This window comes from Periplaneta americana, chromosome 2 (assembly GCF_040183065.1).
Source record: "Periplaneta americana isolate PAMFEO1 chromosome 2, P.americana_PAMFEO1_priV1, whole genome shotgun sequence".
Classification (NCBI taxonomy): Eukaryota; Metazoa; Arthropoda; class Insecta; order Blattodea; family Blattidae; genus Periplaneta; species Periplaneta americana.
Genome location: NC_091118.1, coordinates 167,222,707 through 167,244,493, shown reverse-complemented (window position 1 = coordinate 167,244,493; position 21,787 = coordinate 167,222,707). Strand labels below are relative to the sequence as shown.

General features: G+C 33.4%; 1 protein-coding gene across 1 annotated transcript in view; it reads right to left on the bottom strand.

Annotated features, from left to right (window-relative positions):
- The window catches only part of CCHa2 (neuropeptide CCHamide-2), a 225,293-nt gene extending 203,878 nt beyond the window's left edge, over positions 1 to 21,415 (bottom strand). Inside the window, exon 1 of the mRNA XM_069818847.1 lies at positions 21,204 to 21,415. Within this exon, the coding sequence (XP_069674948.1) occupies positions 21,204 to 21,291 (88 nt within the window). The 5' untranslated portion in view covers positions 21,292 to 21,415. The remainder of the gene's footprint in view (positions 1 to 21,203) is intronic.
- Between the last annotated feature and the right edge of the window lie 372 nt (positions 21,416 to 21,787).

Genomic DNA, 21,787 nt, shown 5'->3' with positions numbered 1-21,787 from the left:
TGCCGTATAGCCTAAAATCTAAGTTACAACGAACTTAATTTATATTCAAATTTTCATCGAAATCAGTTCAGCCATTATCGCGTGAAAAGGTAACAAACATACAGACAGACAGACAGACAGACATACAAACAAAAATTAAAAAAAAGCGATTTTCAGTTTCAGGGTGGTTAATTATATATGTTAGGATCAATTATTTTTGGAAAATCGAAAATTACCAGAAAAATTTCGGCTACAGATTTATTATTAGTATAGATAAAACAGCTTTCTTGCCAACCCTGACACCAGAAGCGTGTTGAACACACATTTTCAATTAACAGGTTACCCTAAATTCATGTTTATTAAATATTTCGGTAATCTAAGTAACTCCCTGGTGTAGGGCTATGTATTTTACAACATATGATGCAATACGAAAATACGATGGATATGAATATAATGATAGTTTGATATCATGGTATAGGAAGAAAGGGGTTGCTATGACAACAATTATGTATGAAATATTATTGCACGGTAAATCGTTTCATAATATTAACTTTAAGGAATCCTAGCATTAAAACACGTTTGTTACAACGCTATAAATCATGTACAATTGGCCTAGTCCTGGCACTGGTACCAAAAGGTTACCTAGCAACTAGTATTCTATGACGTCATCACCGCCTTCACAACATAATTTTATACAACGTACTTGTAAGAAAAAACTTCAGAACAACAAAATAACACTGTCTTAGAAACGGTTACTTAGCAAGCATGCAATACATTACTTCATATCCAGTATTCATGTCTCTACTATGTCATAACATAATCTGTAAAATTTATAATAGTTCTTTTACATATTTTAATGCTAGAATAGCATGAAACGTTATATGTAACACGTGTATAATCTTCATTATAAACACTCGTGAAAATTACCAATATTATACACTAGTTATGCCGTCATAATAGGGCTCAAGCTCTTTTACTTGGCATGGGAATATTTTACGGTTCTGGTACAATAATGTGGCATATTATACACGATTTTCGCCAACTATATAGATTGTTTATAATGCTGGAGTAAAAAAAAAACTATGTTTAACATGTTCAAACATTTGGTTCAAACAGCTGATTACTAAAATCAAATTATAGCTTTCTTCAAAGCAGCGATATACTTGGATTCACTGAGAGCTAAACCCAATTCTGATCTAGATGTAGCAGCAACATTAAAAATCACAGAGGAAAGAAAAGAGATCCATCTCCTCAACTCTTTCAGAAAATAAGAAATGGTACACCGTCTTAACCAAAGTAACGGGAATAGAACTGCTGAAAACAAGTATCGTAGTTTTAAATTTTATTTTTTCTTCTATTTTAACCTATACGTACGTTTTTTCTACTGTATCTTCCAGCACGAGTTATGTTCATTGGGAAGGCATCATTACTTTTTTTTTTTTGTTTTATTATTAAGTTGGATTAGTTATAGGTTAGAAATTCACTGAAATTATTTGTCTATGTTTAAGTGTTTATATATCTGTATCTTTATGTTTTGACGATGTATTTTCTCTAGGTATAATAGTGTATTTTTTTTTTAAATTCAAATTCAAATTTATTTACAATTTGCATTTGAAATTAATACATATGAAATAGATACCCGAAATGAGCATATGCTCGTGCTCGGGTACAGTCAAGTAGAGTCTACATAAATAAATTTTAATTTGTAAGTTGTAAATAAGCTTGCTTAATTAAATTGAGTTAATTAAATTAAAATCCTATTCTTTTGCTTATTTTCACATAAACTTTTTAACAGAGTTTCAGCAATTTTGAAACAGTCCTAAGTAACCATATTTAAAGAGTAACGGATTAGAATAATTATTTTTAAAATGTTTTAATCTTTGTGTAACTGACATAGGCCGAAGGGCTTACGCCGTGCAGCATATGACGATGACGATGATGGAAAAGGAAATGTAAAAAGATAACAAAGAAATAAGAAAACATGTGGAAATGAAGAGTAAAAATATAATCCCAAACATGGTATTACTCCACAGGCCCAAAGGGAAAAGAATGGTAGAACGCACAGCAAAACATTATCCAGAATAATGCTTTAAGGAGAGAAAGAATAAAATGCTTTCAGGTAAGAAGAATACTCGTATTATTTGTAGCTGTAGTTGTATTTGTATCACACTGCAATGTTCTTACGAGAAGGGATGAGAATTGCTGTCATTTCATTGTATCAACATTTACGCGGTATTACGATCGCAGGAACAGAGTGAATTTACACAAGGGATAGCCTTCACGTGTTGAAACTTTCCTACATTGATTCAGCGCAGGGAGGTCATCACTGGCATTTCTCTCTTCCATTGTACTGTCAGGCATATTCGCGGTTACGTTTATCATCGAACAGAAATATAGCCACCATTTACATAACACACATTTTGTAATACACAATCACACGAAAATTGTGAACGCGCAATTTACAATAGGTCAGAATTTTGAAATGGATTTTATCTGGAAATAAACTACACGAAACAATTTTCTCAGACAATCACAGACCACATACAATACAACGCAGAATGCAAAACTTCTCACTTACTATGGGCATGAGTGACTTATAGAACTGTGAATGCGTTGTAATAGTACATTATGCAACGAGCCTATAATGGTAGTAATTAAGACGCAAGTATGTTTGTTTATGAAACTCGCTTGCGCTCGTTTCATAATTTTCATACGAGCGTCTTAATTACCATTATAGGCAAGTTTCATACGACTTTTTATGCTCGACCATATTTCTAACTTGAAATTATTCAAAAGTAGGTCATGTTATGGATATGTAAGTGAGTAGCGAACTGACCTGAATTGTGAGATGTGCGCAGACGCGAAAGTATTGATTTTTTCAGAGGTCGAATGGCATTGACCTTGATATAACGTAGAGAAGTCTTGATATAACCTGGAAATTGATTTAGAATTGAAAAACGAGATGACAAATTGAATTTATTTGAATATTATTTACAATTAACGCTAATTATTATAGTAACAGAACATAACCTTCTGCGACAGTATTGGATTTCCAGCCTCCGTGACTTTTCGCTAATTGTCTTTCGCTTGCATATCCGAGAATAATCGATACGTGCGGTTTTATAATGGTACAAAGGTGATTTGTCATTGGCTGAACACCTGAACTTTAATGAATAGGTGTACTTTAATGAGGTGCATTAAAGGGCTACTACCAGGTGTATAATTACTACATGTCGGCATGGTCGAGCGTAAAAAATATAACGAAGACGGAGAACCATGAACCGTACGCCATAATACTAATATATGCTTAGTCAACAATAACTAATAATTTTTAAAAGTATAAGTATACTGTACGTATAGTAGTTCAGTCCCATATGGAGCATATAATGTTCGGAAAATTTAGAATTTAATATCAGTAAAGTCTTTTGTTGACGTCGTACAAAATGTTGTCCAATATTCTTTTGAGAAGATTAACTCCTTATGTAGATGAAATTATTGGGGATCATCAGTGTGGTTTTAGGTGTAATAGATCGACTATTGATCAGATATTTTGTATTCGACAGATAATGGAGAAAAAATGAGAGTATAAGGGTACAGTGCATCATAGATTTCAAAAAGGCATATGACTCGGTTATGAGAGAAGTTTTATATGATATTCTTATTGACTTTGGTATTCCCAAGAAACTAGTTCGATTAATTAAAATGTGTCTCAGTGAAACGTACAGCAAAGTCCGTAAAGGTAAATTTCTGTCAGATTCGTTTCCAATTCACTGTGGGCTAAAGCATCACCTTTACTTTTTAACTTTGCTCTAGAGTATGCCATTAGGAAAGTCCAGGATAACAGAGAGAGATTGGAATTGAACGGGTTACATCAGCTGCTTATCTATGCGGATGACGTGAATATATTAGGAGAAAATCCACAAACGATTAGGGAAAACACGGGAACTTTACTTGAAGCAAGTAAAGAGATAGATTTGGAAGTAAATTCCGAAAAGACAAAGTATATGATTATGTCTCGTGATGAGAAAATTGTACGAAATGGAAATATAAAAATTGGAAATTTATCTTTTGAAGAGGTGGAAAATTAAAATACCTGGGAGCAACAGTAACAAATATAAATGATACTCGGGAGGAAATTAAACAGAATAAATATGGAAAATGCCTGTTATTATTCGGTTGAGAAGCTTTTATAATCCAGTCTGCTGTCAAAAAATCTGAAAGTTAGAATTTATAAAACAGTTATATTACCGGTTGTTCTTTATGGTTGTGAAACTTGGACTCTCACTTTGAGAGAGGAACATAGGTTAAGGGTGTTTGAGAATAAAGTGCTTAGGAAAATATTTGGGGCTAAGAGGGATGAAGTTACAGGAGAATGGAGAAAGTTACACAACACAGAACTGCACGCACTGTTTTCTTCACCTGACATAATTAGGAACATTAAATCCAGACGTTTGAGATGGGCAGGGCATGTAGCACGTATGGGCGAATCCAGAAATGGGTATGGAGTGTTAGTTGGGAGACCGGAGGGAAAAAGACCTTTGGGGAGGCCGAGACGTAGATGGGAAGATAATATTAAAATTGATTTGAGGGAGGTGGGATATGATGATAGAGACTGGATTAATCTTGCTCAGGATAGGGACCAATGGCGGGCTTATGTGAGGACGGCAATGAACCTTCGGGTTCCTTAAAAGCCATTTGTAAGTAAGTAAGTAAGTAAAGTTTTATTTGAAGCAAGTAAAGAGATAGGTTTGGAAGTAAATCCCGAAAAGACAAAATATATGATTATGCCTCCTGACCAGAACATTGTACGAAATGTAAATATAAAAATTGGAAATTTATCCTTTGAAGAGGTGAAAAAATTCAAATATTTTGGAGTAAGAGGAACAAATATAAATCACACTCGGGAGGAAATTAAACGTCGTCTTGAAAAGATTCTGTAGTCTAATCAAACGATAAATCAGTGGTCTGTTCGCTAAGCCAACGACAGTCTTTCACCAAAAGAATTGGAGCTAGAACTTCGAAATTTGTGGGGGGCTACAAAATAATGCTTTTACAGCATTTTTAATTTGCCACTCATCCTCTCATCACTTTTTTCAACTTTTGGTGTACCTTCGATTCATAAATTTACATCAATATAATAATAATAATAATAATACTCTAAGTGCATTTCTTTAACTTATTTATATTGAAATGTTTAATGTTATAACTGTCAAACAGATTTTGTTCATTTGAAAGAATGTAAAAAGTAATTAAATAAAGAAGAATGACTCTGATAAGTGAGATAGCATCTTTGAACAGATTATAGAAATGCAACAAACGCAGATTTCATTCGCTGTGGTTCTCCAACGTCCTCGACGAAGTGAAGAAGAACCTCCTAAATGAAGATGGAGTGGTTTTAATATCTGAATTATTGCAAGACCTTCTTAATCTTAACCCAAAGTATCAAATGTATATTCAAGATTTTTGATAAGCAGTAATTTATTCTTGTTATTGCTCTCTCCTTCTCTTCTAATTATGCCTTATCTGAACGAGTTATTAAACCTTGTTCTGAAAGAGAGATTGCTGGTGTAGGTAATTGTAATTCAAGAAACACAGTCTTAGAGAAGAGCCATTAAAACTTTCAGAGAATATTAATTTCACTCTATTTGCCGCTGTTTACACATTAGCAGGCACTGCTCTTATTTGACCAAATTGATCTAATCAACATTTCAACCAAAACAAACACCGGCTGATTTATCTCAGTAATACCGGGATTTGCCATGAGCACGCAGGGCAGCGGGCATGCTGAATTCAGGAGGGGCTGTTGTAACTCCCACAGCAACGTTAGTCTCACAGTAACAACTCGTAGCCTACCTTAGTTTCCTATTCCTCCACAAAATTGTCCCTCCTCAGTCTCAGATCGCTATCTTCATCATCGTTATCTTCTTCATCCTCATTATGATGATGATGATCATCATCATCATCATCATCATCATCGTCACTTTCATCAACCAAGTTATTGTCATCAATATCGTCATCTTCATCATCCTCGTTATATTCATCATCATTGTCATCGTTATTCTCTTCCGCCTCGTGATTATCGTCATCACCATCACCGTAATCATCGTTACCTTCATAATCCTCTACATAGTCATCATCATCGTTATCCTCTACGATTTTGTTGTGATCATCATCATCATCATCATCATCACCGTTATCTCCACGCCATTATCCTCATTATAGTTATCATAATCGTTATCTTCGTCATCCTTTTTATTACTCGTATAATCATCATTATCATCATCATCATCATCACCATACTTATTCTCTTCCGCCTCATTGTGGTTATCCTCACCATCATCATAATCATCAACGTTACCTTAATCATTCTCGGTATAGTTATCATCAGCATCGTTATCCTCTGCAGTCTAATTGTGATTATCACCATCACCGTTATTTTCATTATCATTATAGTTATCATTATCGTTATCTTCATCATTCTCGTTATAGTCATCAACATTATCATCGTTATTCTCTTCCGCCTCGTGATTATCGTCATCACCATCACCGTAATCATCGTTACCTTCATCATCCTCGACATAGTCATCATCATCGTTATCCTCTACGATTTTGTTGTGATGATTATCATCATCATCATCACCGTTATCTTCACTCCATTATCCTCATTGTAGTTATCATCATCGTTATCGTCGTCATCCTTGTTATTACAATCATCATCATCATCACCATACTTATTCTCTTCCGCCTCATCGTGGTTATCCTCACCACCATCATCATAATCATCAACGTTACCTTAATCATCCTCGGTATAGTTATCATCAGCATCGTTATGCTCTGCAGTCTCATTGTGATTATCATCCTCACCGTTATTTTCATTATCTTCATTAGTTATCATTATCGTTATCTTCGTCATTCTCGTTATAGTCATCACCATCATCATCATAATCATCTTTATTCTCTTCCGCCTCATTGTGGTTATCCTCACCACCATCATCATAATCATCATCGTTACCTTAATCAACCTCGGTACAGTTATCAACATCGTTATTGTCTGCAGTCCCATTGCGTTTATCATCATCACCGTTATTTTAATTATCTTCTTTATAGTTATCATCATCGTTATCTTGGTCACCCTCGTTATGGTCATCATTATTATCATCATCCTTACTCTCTTCCGTCTCATTGTGGTTATCCTCACCATCACCATCATCATCATCATCATCATAATTATCGTTATCTTAATCTTCCCTGTTAGTCATCAACAACATCGTTATCCACTGCAGCCTCATTATGATTATTTTCATCTTCGTTAGTCATAATCATCATCAATGTCGTTATCCTCTCTAGCCTTATTGTGATTATCCTCATCATCGTTATCTTCATCACCCCCGTTAGTCATCAACAACAACGTTATCCACTGTAGCCTCATTATGATTATCTTCATCATCCTCGTTAGTCACCACCACCACCACCACCACCACCATCGTTACCCTCTGCAACTCATTATAATTTTCTTCTTATTCTTCTTCTTCATTCGTTATCTTCATTCTCCTCATATCATCATCACCATCATCATTTTCATCCTCATCATCATTATCCTCCTAATCATCAGCGTTATTATCTTCAGTTTCATTATAGTTACAGATCGAGAGGCGAGACCTGGCATGTGAGCTACGCGGGGGAGGAAAGGATGAGAGAGCAGAAATGAAGTTTCTTTCGGTTTGGTTAACATTAGACGAATCTACCGACAGGGAAATTCAATTCAGACTAAAACTTTATTTTCTCAGCCCACACGCACGGCGCATGATAAGTTCACAGGCCAGGTCTTGCCTCCCCTACTATACCTTCATAATCGTCGTATTCATTATCGTCAGCTTCATCATCGTAGGTATCCTTATCAATATCCTCGTTATTCTTATCACCTTCATCAATACAGTCATCCTTATTGTCATCAACATCCTCTGCATTTTTCCCATTCAACATCTTTATTAAGGTCTTCATTTCGCAATTTCTCTTCATTATTCTCATTATGGTTACATTATTATTTTCATTATTTGCTTTCATGTATCTGTTACAACTGTTCAGACATCGCACCATGTTTTAAGTCTGTGAACAATGAGTGTTCCTCTTGATTTATTACTTGATTATTTTCTTCGTATATTCTACACAAAATACTTATTCAGATTTTTTTGTAGTCTATGCTTAAAATTTCTTCATATGCCAATTTTGAAACACTGCTTTCCTCTGTATGTCATTTAACTGAAAAGTTTATCTAAAATTTTAATTTTCGTCTTAATAGCAGTCATTATAATATCATATTTTGACGATGTCCACTATGTTATGTCCATGAAGTAATAATTGAACTAATAGTGTGTTTCAGAACTCTGGTGAGACTCTAGGTACTGCCCTACCAAATACATCTTTGTTTGATATTTAATTGTCACAATAAAGTGAAACAACGCAACCTAAAGTAAATAATACACACTTCTTGTCCAGCGTTTTTGCTCTGTCGTAATACTTTTGTAATTTCCTAACTACTGAAAATACAAACGTGGTCAGATTCCAGTTACGACCGCTAGAGAAAAAATGACAGGAGATATTATAAAATCCCTCGGATGCTTGAAACGTCTTTATTCTTGTTAAGTAATTTTTAGGTTAACTGAAGATGGATTTAAGGATTAAGCAAACAGTAGCACAGACAGAATCAATAACACCCTAACAAATAATTAGATAACTCAGCGAGACGGAACGTGCGGAATGACGCTATGACGAAATGAAAAAAGGAGAAATGGAAGGAGAAATAGTTAAAAGGACCGCGATCGAGCTTCCCTGGATGGTAATTGGGGCTGTAAGGAAAAATCTATGTACGTTCGTATTCGTCTCACTTCTTTTTTCACTGTTCCGTTGAGGGAAATTAAGAGAATTTTGAAATAGGCGTAAGTTAACCTAATAGCTACCACATGAGTGAGAGGACTGCGTGAAAAGATTAAAATAATAGAGGATGGAGCGATATGGACAGCGTGGAAAACCACGAGGCACAAAGTTCATCTTACATGCGTTTCTATGGTACTACAAATGACGTCATAGGAAGCATTTCATGTCAAAACATTACAATTTTCTCTTCTTGTAGGTCGAATATGAACGTTTCATATAATAAAAGGCGTCTCAGCTTCTATTTAAAATTACAACCGATTTGTAAGATCAGTAAAAACTCTCTTATCTGAATATTCCGGAAAAGTACTCTTTGTCGCAATACAGAGGAGTCTATTTTTTATAGACCACAGTTCGCTCTCAATAATGTACGTAGTACAATATAAATTAGCATGGTAGCCAATGATTAGTAATAAAATATTATGGACATTTATTGAAATCATAATTTAAGAAGTGGATATTTCTGTTCATTAATGATGACGATTGAAGTGAAATACAAGTTCTGGCGAAAGCTGGAGGATATAAAGAAAGTTCAATGCAAAAGGGAACATTCTGGTCAAACGTTTGCTTTGAGAATTATGAATGTAAACATTACTGTAAATTTCGTAACTTCATCTTGTAGATATGGTATTAAGTTCGAAGTCCCCAAAGATTCTTGTTTGACGAAGACAAAGTTAGGACAAGCCCTGTACCCATTTAGAGTAAACTTGCATATATTTTAAAGTGGGATAACAGGTAAATTTAACTCCTAGGCCTACTAAGTTCGTCAATGTGTTCGTTACTGAGAAGTAAATTATACCCAGGGGATATGAAACCGCTGTCTTTGTTCCCCATTGAAGAGTAGGTCTAGCTGCTTAAAAGGATAGTTTAAATAACTGCTTGTCCTTTGGGCAGAAACTTTTTAAATTGTCCACTGAATATAGTGAACCAGTAAAATCACCGTCTCGCCTAAGTATGAAATCCTAGCATTAACAGTATGTAGTAACTAGCTTAACAACTTTTGAGTGACTCACAAGAATGCGGAAAAATTATAAATTATTTTATATGCAACGTGTGATTTAATTTAGACGATAGCATTGCAACGTAAATAGGAATTTATCTTGTCTTACTGTTGATTTATATCGTATGATGATGATGATGATGATGATGATGATTATGATGAAAGCAGGCAATAATGATTACAATGTATATTATTGGAAACAATGAAGGAAAACGATGATGATGAAAAGTGGTAAAGCAGACGAAGATCAAAAACGATATAGATAAGATGCTTCGAATTTCGAAAATGTTTTTTTTTCCCCCAATTCACAAGATGTCATAGGAACCAACTTGAAAAAAAAAAAAGATGAAGGCAATGATGAGAAACGCGGTATCAAAGAAGGTTGTGCTAAAGATGGCCATATCGAAACAAACTATGGTGAACAAGAGGATATCGAAAACGATGGTAAAGGAAACTATGTCAGTTTTTTTAATAAGTGTATGTTTCCTTTTCCTTGTTTATGTTTTATAAATTAGTTTGTCAGTCTTGAACATTGTAATTAGGCTTTGCCTGTTATGTTCAATAACAAATAAATAAATAAATAAATAAATAAATAAATAAATAAATAAATAAATAAATAAATAAATAAATAAATAAATAAATAAAATTATGGTGAAGAAAACGGTATCGAAAATGACGATGGTGAAGATGGAAAATAAGGTGTTGAACATTATGAAGATGGTCTAGAAAGGTCGACGTTGCAGATAGACCGGTGTAGGAATGGCCGACGAGCTATAGATTATTGACGAGATAGAAGTAGTCTATGAGAAAGTAGTCCATGAGATATAATTGGTATGTAAGATGGAGACGTGTAAGACAAAGATAGTCGACGAGACTGAGATTGTTGATGAGCTATAGATTATTGAAGAGGCGGAGATGGTCGATGAGACGACGGCGATTGAGATGGTCTGTAAGACAGATGTATGAGACGAAAATGGTTGACGATACAGAGGGGATCGATGAGATGAAGATGGTCGATGAGGCATAGTCAATCAGCCAAAGATTATCGACGAGGTTATGGTCGATGAGACGGTGGCGATGAGATGTATAAATGGTCTGTAAGACGGAAATGTGTGAGATGAAAATGAGTTAACGCTTATTAAATTGAAATGGGTTTTCATCCAGTGGTAGTCACAGGAAAAACGATATAGATAAGACATACCGACAGAGAAACTAAAGAAACACGAAGTGGGAATATAAACAAAGCAATTAAAGACAGCAAATAAAAGAATGATCGAAGAGACGGAGATACTTGATGAGACGGAGATGGTTAACGAGACCGAGATGGTCGGTGATACCGGGAAGGTCGATGAAACGCACATGGCCAATGAGACGGACATGGTCGATGAGGCGGACATAGTATGAAATGTAGATGTTCTATAAGACGAAGATGAATCAAAGATAGTTAAGGAGGCGAAGATGGTCTGTGAGCTATAGATTATTATTAGCGGGGATGGTCGAAGAGGCGATGGTGATAAAAAAATAAATGGTCTATAAGACGGAAATGTTGTGTGAAAATAAGATGGTCGACGAGACTGAGAAGGTCAATGAGCTATAGATTATCGACAAGGCGAAGATGATAGTTGAGATGATGATGATGGTGATGATGTAGATGGTCTGTAAGACGGAGATGATTTTTGAGACAAAGATAGTCAACTAGACGGAGATGATCGAAGGTTTATGAACGAAGTGGTCAAAGAGGTGAAGATGGTCTACACGGCGAAAATAGTCGATGGGCTTTATTATCGACGAACTGGAGATGGTCGATGAGCTATATATTATCGATGAGGTAGCGATGGTCATTAAGACGATTATCGATGAGACGAAGGTGGTCTATAAAATAGAAATGTTTGATCATCCGAAGATGATTATTGCCAAGATGAGTGTGATACTCGAGATGGACATAATATAAATGATCATGATTATGATTATCTTGACAACGAAGTGATAATGCTGATGATGATAGTGATAGTGATAGTGAAAGCAGTGGCAATGATTGTAGTGGAGAACTGTTTTTTTTTACGTGGTAAAATCAAATAAATGTTCAGAGTAACCATGGTTTGCACAAATTAAATGGTATATGTCATGCTCAAAAGAATTGGTAAAATAATGCCAGAATAAACGGAAATATTGAAAGAAAGTTTGCCGTCTTTTTCTAGCATATATTGCACTTGAACTCGACGGAAATTGTATCCCAATCTTCGGGTACAAAACAGACGTATGTCATTCGATTGACAGTGCTTTCGATTTTCTTTTCTGAATGATGAACAAAAGTTGCAAAATTCTGAAGTGCGTGCTTTTTCTTAATAGGCTATTTAACAGCGCTGTATCAACTGCGGGGTCATGTAACGTCGGTAAGTGAGTTAATTACACCAACTCCTTTTTAGTTGGTTATTTAACCACGCTGTATCAACTACTAGGTTATTTAGCGTCGATGAAATTAGTGATAGCGAGATGGTATTTGGCGAGATGAGGTCGAGGATTCGCCATAGATTACCTGACATTTGCCTTACGGTTGAGGAAAACCTCAGAGAAAATTCAATCAGGTAATCAGTCCAAGAGGGAATCGACTCACGTCCGAGCGCAACACCGAATCGGCAGACAAACGCCTCAGCCGACTGAGCTACACCAGTGACCACATCAACTTTCGCATCCTACCTTTCATGTATATATAATTCCAGTCTTCATTTCTTAATCCTCTCCTGTCCATTGCAATATTCACTCCATCATTAAAAAAAAAAAACGAGGTCTTTCTCTTTTTCTGCGTGCTTTCGATTCATTTCCAAATTTTCTAGGGCAACTTATATTCGGTTATACTCCTCATGTGGCCATACCATATCAATCTTTTGGCTTCAACAGTATCGAGTACAGCTGTATCGGACTCTGTCCTATTTATTTCCTCGTTCCGCACTCTGTCCATTGTTAGACCAAAATTTTGTCAGTAATCCATTTCCATAGTCAGTAATTTTTTTGTGTTCCTCTACTTTATTTCTGACACTTCAGAACCATATAGGATGAAACTTTCTACAATAGTTTCATACAGGCGCCTTTTCACTTGTTTCGATACATTCTTGCTTCCTATTAATGGAGCTTTACCTTCCATAATCCTAATCCCGATAACATTAGTGAAAGTGAGATGATATTTTGACCAGATGAGTTAGATGTTTCATCAGTGGATTACCTGACATTTTTCTCACAGTTGGGAAAAAGCTCGGTGCGTTTTCACAGCTTGGATTTTATGTCATGTAACTTTGAAAAACTTGTTTATTAGTTATCCTAAATAAAGTTATCAAGAATCAAGAATTCGTTTCCTATTTAATGTTTTAATATATTGACAATTTCCACAAAAATATTTTAAATTTCTATTTAATTGTCCTTCAAATTACGAAATGGTCACAATAACATTTTTCCGGAGCTCCATCTTATGAAAATACCAAAAGTTTCACAGCTACCGGTAAGTACTGCTTTCATCATCACAGAAGGCAACGAAAGAAAACCTATCTGGTAGCCTATATCCTCTAACAGACTTGAAGAACAGATACAGGTGAAGAATCCAAAATATAGAACCTCACTTGTTTTAACGATGGAATCGTTGCACCTAATATAATTAGGAACATTAAATCCAGACGTTTGAGATGGGCAGGGCATGTAGCACGTATGGGCGAATCCAGAAATGCATAATATAGAATGTTAGTTGGAGGGCCTGAGGAAAGAATACCTTTGGGAAGGCCGAGACGTAGATGGGAGGATAATATTAAAATGAATTTGAGGAATGCGGGATATGATGCTAGGGACTGGATTAATCTTGCACAGGATAGGAATCGATGGCGTGCTTATGTAAGAGAGGTAATGAACCTCCGGGTTCTCCAAAAGCCATTTATAAGCAAGTAATCGATGCATAGATCCAAAACTTTGAATAGATATTTATATTTTACGGCAGGTGTAAATTCTCGAACATTTCCTACCATAATGAACATTGTGCAAGTCTTAAATTTCAGTGGTCACAAGAATGGAATAGTAATATGCGTTACAAGAGCGGTATGTTGAAGTTTTCATGATCGAGGAAAAGTTTGAAAAAGCGAAACGTAGTTGAGCTTTTTTAATTTCCGAGAATTGAAAGAAAACATAACGCTCGTGTATCGTACATTATTTTGTGCGAAGATCGTTTATTACATACCTGAAAGAGGAATTTCTAATTAGTTGCAATGAAATCTCCATCTTGGTTTCTGTTCAATGACGGCAAATTTGCTAAACAAAAATATCTATCTTCAACATTGTTGCTTTAAAATGTTTTCTGTGTTTACTATACTCCAGCAGGCCGTGATATACGTCTGTCTTTTTTTTTTTTCCCCCAGTCTATGATGAATCTGGAATCTTGTTGATTTTTTCACGGCTTCCTTAATGTTACTTGAATCACGAATGCAGTAACTTTAGTGGAGTTTTAGAGTTTACTTAATTTTTGCAAATATTTAAAAACAATAATTAACAGTGCAATTTAGGTGAAATTGCAGTGGTAAGTTTCCAATTTATAATTATTACTATATTGAACGTCTCTAAAAATAATATGTTAAAAGCCTAAAGCAGTAAAATCAATATGTCACTTAAGCGGTAAGAAGAGGGAAATTGTTGTGTGTGTTAGGTTGGGAATATTGAATGTGGAATTTTAGACTTTCCGCGGGTTGGTTTTGTGCGGAAACCAAGTAAATACGCACGATCTCGCACAAAAGAATATAGAACTTATTTATCGAAAACAATAGCTCTTTCATTTTCCTATCGCAAGATGGCGTGGTATGCTGTATATTATTTTATTTATTAATCATATAGACTATGACGCTAGCGTGTTCAGGATACAAATCAATAACACAATGAATTAATTATTCATAAACGAAAATACAGATGGACTATTTTCGCGGGAGTTCAATAATTATCTATTGAGAGAATAAATCTTTTAATGTATTATAAAAAGAAAATAGCTATGTAATCATAGTTCAGAATTAAAGCAATCAGATTTCGATCTGTTCCTACAGCGCTTTCGAAGCTTATATACGTATGTGCTAACTCTTGGAAACTTTCCGTGCTTCCAACTCAATACTAATACATGGATAATTGTTAGGACAATCACGAGGGGTGAACATAACGCCAGACTTTTATCATACACATCGAACAAATAAAACAGACAAATATGGATATTGCAGACGCAATTCGAGCCAATGATAATAAATCATATTTTCTACAACTATTCTCAAATGTTTGCCCACGAATTTCATATTATTTGAAGCTAAAGACAAAGTCATGTAATGAAATATAATACTGGGTTAATAAATTAAATAACTCACTTATTATTCCATACACGAAATGGCCCTAATTAACACTACTCGAGATATTGATTTCTCCTACATAGATTTACTTTCATCTAAATTTGTTTGTAAATTGATCGGTAATATCAAAACTTCTTGTGACATTATCTACGACACTGAAATAAAGTAGACAAGTTTTCCATAATGAACAATAATTCACACATAGCGTGCTATATGAAATAAAACACCTGTAAGTACAGTACAAAGTTAACAATGTAGCTATACAATGTTATTAAAATGTTTGATCAAACTTTGGACAAAGCGTGTTTTACTGCCTCTGAAAGTGAAATTAGTTTGTAATAACATAAATCTGTACACGCTTTCCGTATATAGCTCTTATATACCCACATTATCTGATTGTCAAAAAAATATTCCTAGTGGCCTCCTTTCGCAACAGTATACAGTTCGTAGTTTCCGCGTCAGGAACAGATACGAATTGAACAATTCGAACTGGCAGAGACTATTGTCGTTAGATCTGTGAATAGTGCATCATATGGCCTGTACGTTCTCCTGACTTAAATGTCTGCATTTTTTTTCGTTGGTAATTTATTTTCAGACGCTTGTACAAGCCATATGGACTCTTGATATAAACCTCTTCTGTTATATTACTGGTGAACATTACTGCATTCGCAATAGGCCTACTGTCGAACTTCTCCAACGTGAATTGGGGGGACACTAGGCTATGTTGTGAAGCATATAGGCTCTGTTGCTGCTCATGGTAGCCACCTTGAACATTCTGTATTATTTGAAGAAATGAGGACTGAAAAGAGGGAAGACTTCACATCTATATTTATATGAGTTTGATTTAATCCCTAGTACAAACCAATAGAACACGCTCCTGATAAATATAGAAACATTCCAAAACCATACATAAAAATAGCTCAACAATTGCTGTATCTATTCCAATAAATCTTTCCATGAATTTGTGCTTTCTTTCTGTAAATGGACCAGTGAAATTTACTTTCTGGATTGCTCTCGTAATTGCGCTCGAGTGGCCAAAATTTGTATAAAAACTTGTTTTGACATTATTAACATTTTGGAACCAAAAAAAAGTAACTTTTTTATCTGCCCCCATGAGAATGTTTGCTTGTCAGTTACGGAATACTTAGACCTAATTGGAATACAAGTTCTTACATGTTACAATACAATTTGACGCCAATTTAAACAGTAAATCTCCACGTGGGTGCAGTTAAATAATAGAACCGTAAATCACAGCAAAGGCGCAGACAGATATGATAAATGTAACACGAATTTCGTTATTTACAAAATATAGGCCTACTGCATTCAATCAGAGATCTGTATATATATTTAAAGCTGGATGAAATGTATAATATATTGAACCTACTGCATTACTATCAGTAACTAAGAGTACCAAAGAATTTCTTTAACATTAACTACAATTATAGTGATGACTGAATAAAAAATATGGCAATTATTCATTCGCTATGAATTTAATTACAGATAATATGAATACTAGTTTAGTATCATTCAGTAATACAGCGCACACATACGAGACACTTGCACAAAGCTTTTCAGAAGTTATATTTGAACACGTATTGCAGTAAGAAAAAACGTAACACTACTAATTAAATTAGCGATGACGGCGTTACATTAATTACGAACTTTGTAAATTAATTAGAGGATGTGTATGAAAAATATATAAAATAAACTGTAAAATAACTAGATTCTTCTACCAGGAATATAACACTGGAAACAATTAAAATCAGAGAATAATATCTGCTAGAAAAAATGACTACTACTAACTTAAGCTTGGAAAACTTCAACGGAGATAATCGGAATTAAAAATGTATTACATTAACACTCTTGTGGTAGAATTTGCACATGTTTCAAAATGAAATACATGTGATACTATAAACAATATATAGGAAAAAGTGTTACCAATTATTCATTCATTGAATTGAATCAAAACTAAATAAATCTCATTTCACTTCTTACAGCCACGAAAATTAGTGGATTGAATCTTATAACTTATAAAAATATAAGCGGAGAATTCCGAGAATATACAAGATAAAGGAAAATACATTTACAGAAACGTGATGAAAAAATACAAATTGGAGTACAATATATTCCAATGAGATATTTTAAGGTATTATTTTAGTAACTATAATAATAGTAAGCATATAATTCACACAAAAGTACGTAATTATACAGAAATGTATCATTATCTTAAATGGGTTTCATTAAGTGGTATTTCTAATAAAGAACTTAATGTGATATTGTTTTAATAATTATCAAATAATATATTTGTATCTACATGTTTACATAGTCTATGTGATAAAATATTTGAGACAATTATGAATACAAGACACTTCGAATGAACAATCTTGTCAATTTCTGTTAATAATTACAAAACAAACAAAATAGTATATGGAAACTTAACATTACTATACATAATATGCATTTGTGTATTTTTAAATGTATTAAACAAGTCCCAATGCAAGCATAGTGTGAATAAAGGAATGATGATAAATCTTATATTAATGACAAAATTTTGAGATTTCAGATGCCTAAGAAATATAACAAATTTGAATCTAGAATACGCATAAATGTGTAACACTCCTAATGAAAGTACAATACATATATTTACAGCGTTTTTATTAGTAATATAAAAACTTGACACATTTAATATAAAATTATGAAAATAATGCGATCGGAAAAGTTAATGTCTGTTGTAGTAAAGAAGCTAAGTTCAGAAAACAATTCATCCTAAAAATATAGGCTACGGTATATTAATAAATTTCGAAATTTTCCCGGAAGATACAAAATTTGTAAGTATAGATACAAATTTGACAATAAATAACTGCTGAAATATGTAATGTCAAAATAAATGTAAAGAAATTAACAATAAGTTAGAAAATAACACGCATGTTAACAGTAAGTTTCAAAACTTTTAAATAAGATAGTTAAATTGACGAAAAAATTTAAATACTAAAATCAAAATAGAAAAATAAACAACTGCGATTAAAGAATACAATGCTGTCATCAATATAAAGACACTGAGTTAAGAAAATATTTAGTGCTAAAAGTAACATGGATGTTAACAATATGTTTCAAGATTTTCACGAGAGATAATCGACAAGTCTGTTGTATTAACTGCGGATAAAGAATTTTATGTCATAAACGAGATAGAGAGACCAAACCAACTTCAGAAAATAACATGGTTGTTAACAATAAGTTTCAAAATTTGCAAAATAATAATTAAAATTACATAAATTGTTTAGTTTCTGAATGCAAATTTGAAAAGAAAAAACTACGAATAAAGAATGTTATATGATAAAAAAAGAAGCTAATTCAGAAAATAATTTGTGATACAAAAAATTGATGTTAACAATAAATTTATAAAATTGAACGAAATAAAAATGATAATGACGAAATTGTTTGAGCATTTAAATACAAGTTTGAAGATAAACAATGAGAAATAAAGAATAGAATGTCCTAATAAAGGAAAGGAAACTTAATTTAGTAAAAAGTTCGTGTTAGAAATTAAAGCGTGTTAACAATAAACTTCGACATTTTCACGGAATACAATTAGGTAATACAAATTATTAAATATATACATTCAATTTTTTTTTAAATACTACGAGTAAAGAAGTAATGTAATAAAGACAGAGATTGTAAAATCAGAAAATAATTAGTGATACAATTAAAGTGCATGCTGACAATAAATTAAGACGTTCTTACAAAATATAATTAGGTAACAATAATTGTTAAATATGAATATATATGCAATATTGGAAATTACCGCGGATAACGAATGTAATACTGTAATAAAGATGCAGCTAGTAAAAAAAGAAAGTATTTTTTTGTAGAAATAAAGTGTGAGTTAGCAATAACTTTCGACGTATTCACGGAATATAATTAGGCAACAAAAATAGTTAAACATTAATGAAATTTAGAAATTACTGCTAATAGTTAAATTAAACAATAATGAGTGGTACAAATAAATTGCGTTAACAATAATTTCTGGACTTTTTACGAAATGTAATTAGGTAACAAAAATTGTTAAACACGTATAATCAATTTTAAAAATTATTGCGGATAGTTAAAGTAATGACGTAATAGGATAAAGATAGTAAAGACATAAAACAATTTGTAGTATTAATAAAGTGTGCGTTAACGTTCGACGTTTTCACAAGAAAAGTAAAAGTAACAAAAAAGGTCAAATATGTAGCCCTATATAAATTTGAAATTATTACTGGTAAAGAATGTAATATCTAATAAAGATAGTAAAATAAAATTACTGCGGATAGAGATCATAATATAATAAATATGAAAATAGTACAATAATATTACTGCGGATAGAAAACGTAAAGTAAAATAAAATTACTGCGGATGGAGAACGTAATGTAATGAAGATGAAGATAGTAAAATAATATTACTGTGGATAGAAAATGTAAATGTCATAAAGATGAAGATAGTAAGATAATATTACTGCGGATAGAGAAAGTAAAGTAAAATAAAATTACTGCGGATAGAGAACGTAATGTAATGAAGATGAAGATAATGAAATAGTATTACTGCTGATAGAGTAAGTAAAGTAAAATAAAATTACTGCGGATAGAGAACATAATGTAATGAAGATGAAGATAGTAAAATAATATTACTGCGGATAGAGAACGTAATGTAATAAAGATGAAGATAGTAAAATAATATTACTGCTGATAGAGAAAGTAAAGTAAAATAAAATTACTGCGGATAGAGAACATAATGTAATGAAGATGAAGATAGTAAAATAATATTACTGCGGATAGAGAACGTAATGTAATAAAGATGAAGATAGTAAAATAATATTACTGCTGATAGAGAAAGTAAAGTAAAATAAAATTACTGCGGATAGAGAACGTAATGTAATGAAGATGAAGATAATGAAATAGTATTACTGCTGATAGAGTAAGTAAAGTAAAATAAAATTACTGCGGATAGAGAACATAATGTAATGAAGATGAAGACAGTAAAATAATATTACTGCGGATAGAGAACGTAATGTAATAAAGATGAAGATAGTAAAATAATATTACTGCTGATAGAGAAAGTAAAGTAAAATAAAATTACTGCGGATAGAGAACATAATGTAATGAAGATGAAGATAGTAAAATAATATTACTGCGGATAGAGAACGTAATGTAATAAAGATGAAGATAGTAAAATAATATTACTGCTGATAGAGAAAGTAAAGTAAAATAAAATTACTGCGGATAGAGAACGTAATGTAATGAAGATTAAGACAGTAAAATAATATTACTGCGGATAGAGAACGTAATGTAACAAAGATTAAGACAGTAAAATAGAGAACGTAATAAAATAAAGATGAAGATAGTAAAATAAAACTACTGCTGATAGAAAAAGTAAAGTAAAATGAAATTAGTACGCATAGAGAACGTATGTAATAAAGATGAAGATAGTAAAATAAAATTTCTGCGGATAGAGAACGTAATGTTGTAACGAAGGTAAAGATAGTAAAATTAGATGATAATTTGTGGTAAAAATAAATTGTGTTAATAATTTTTGGCGTTTTTACGAAATATAATTAGGTAACAAAAACGGTTAAACATCTAAAATCAATTTTGAATATTACTATGAACAGTGAACGTAATGTCGTAATAAAAATGAAGATAGTAGAGTCTTAAAATACATACTTTGCGAAACGAAAAGAAGTGTGTGTTAACAATAAGTTACCACTTTTTCACGAAATATAATTACGTAGCAAACATAGTTAAATATGTATATAATTTTCAAAATTACTGCAGATAAAAAACGTAAAGACAGAGATAGAAAAATCAGAAAATAATTTACGGTGCAAATAAAATGCGTATTAAAAATAAGTTTACAAAATTTTACAAAATATTGTAATTAAAGTGAAATTAGATTTTACTCACGTTTTGCAGAGGACTGATCAATCTGACCCATGAGGATGACAACGGTCATTACGACTAGCAACATAGACGGGCATCTGTGCAAAGCCATTGCGGTCGCTTTTCGTTGTCTGTCCAAGTTACGCTCTTGCGACGATGATGCGTTCCCCGTCAAGCCCCAAGACGAAATGACCCTCCACCTACCAGAGCCGGGCTTTTTAAAACACAAAACCCTACCGACAAGCATTTGAAAAACACACCGCCGACCTGTGCGCGGGGGAACTCTGGGTTGGGTTATAGGGATAGGTGGTTGCTAGTGAGGGGGGATGAGGAGTGTAGTGGCGGTGGCGGCGGCGGGAAATTCTCGTAGGAGGAAATATCGTCCGTGGCGCGAAGGGGTGGTTGGAGGGATGACTGCGGAGGGGAAGTATGTTGTACCTAATGGTCGTGACGTATTCCTACTTCCGGTGAGGAAGGACCTATGGTAGCGGTGAAGTAACAATGGGGGGGATGAACGGGAAGAGGACTACAGAAAATTGCTGAATGAGGGCGAAAGGTGAGACGATAAGAAGTTTCTTAAAGCGCGGAGATGTGCATTTATTCATAGT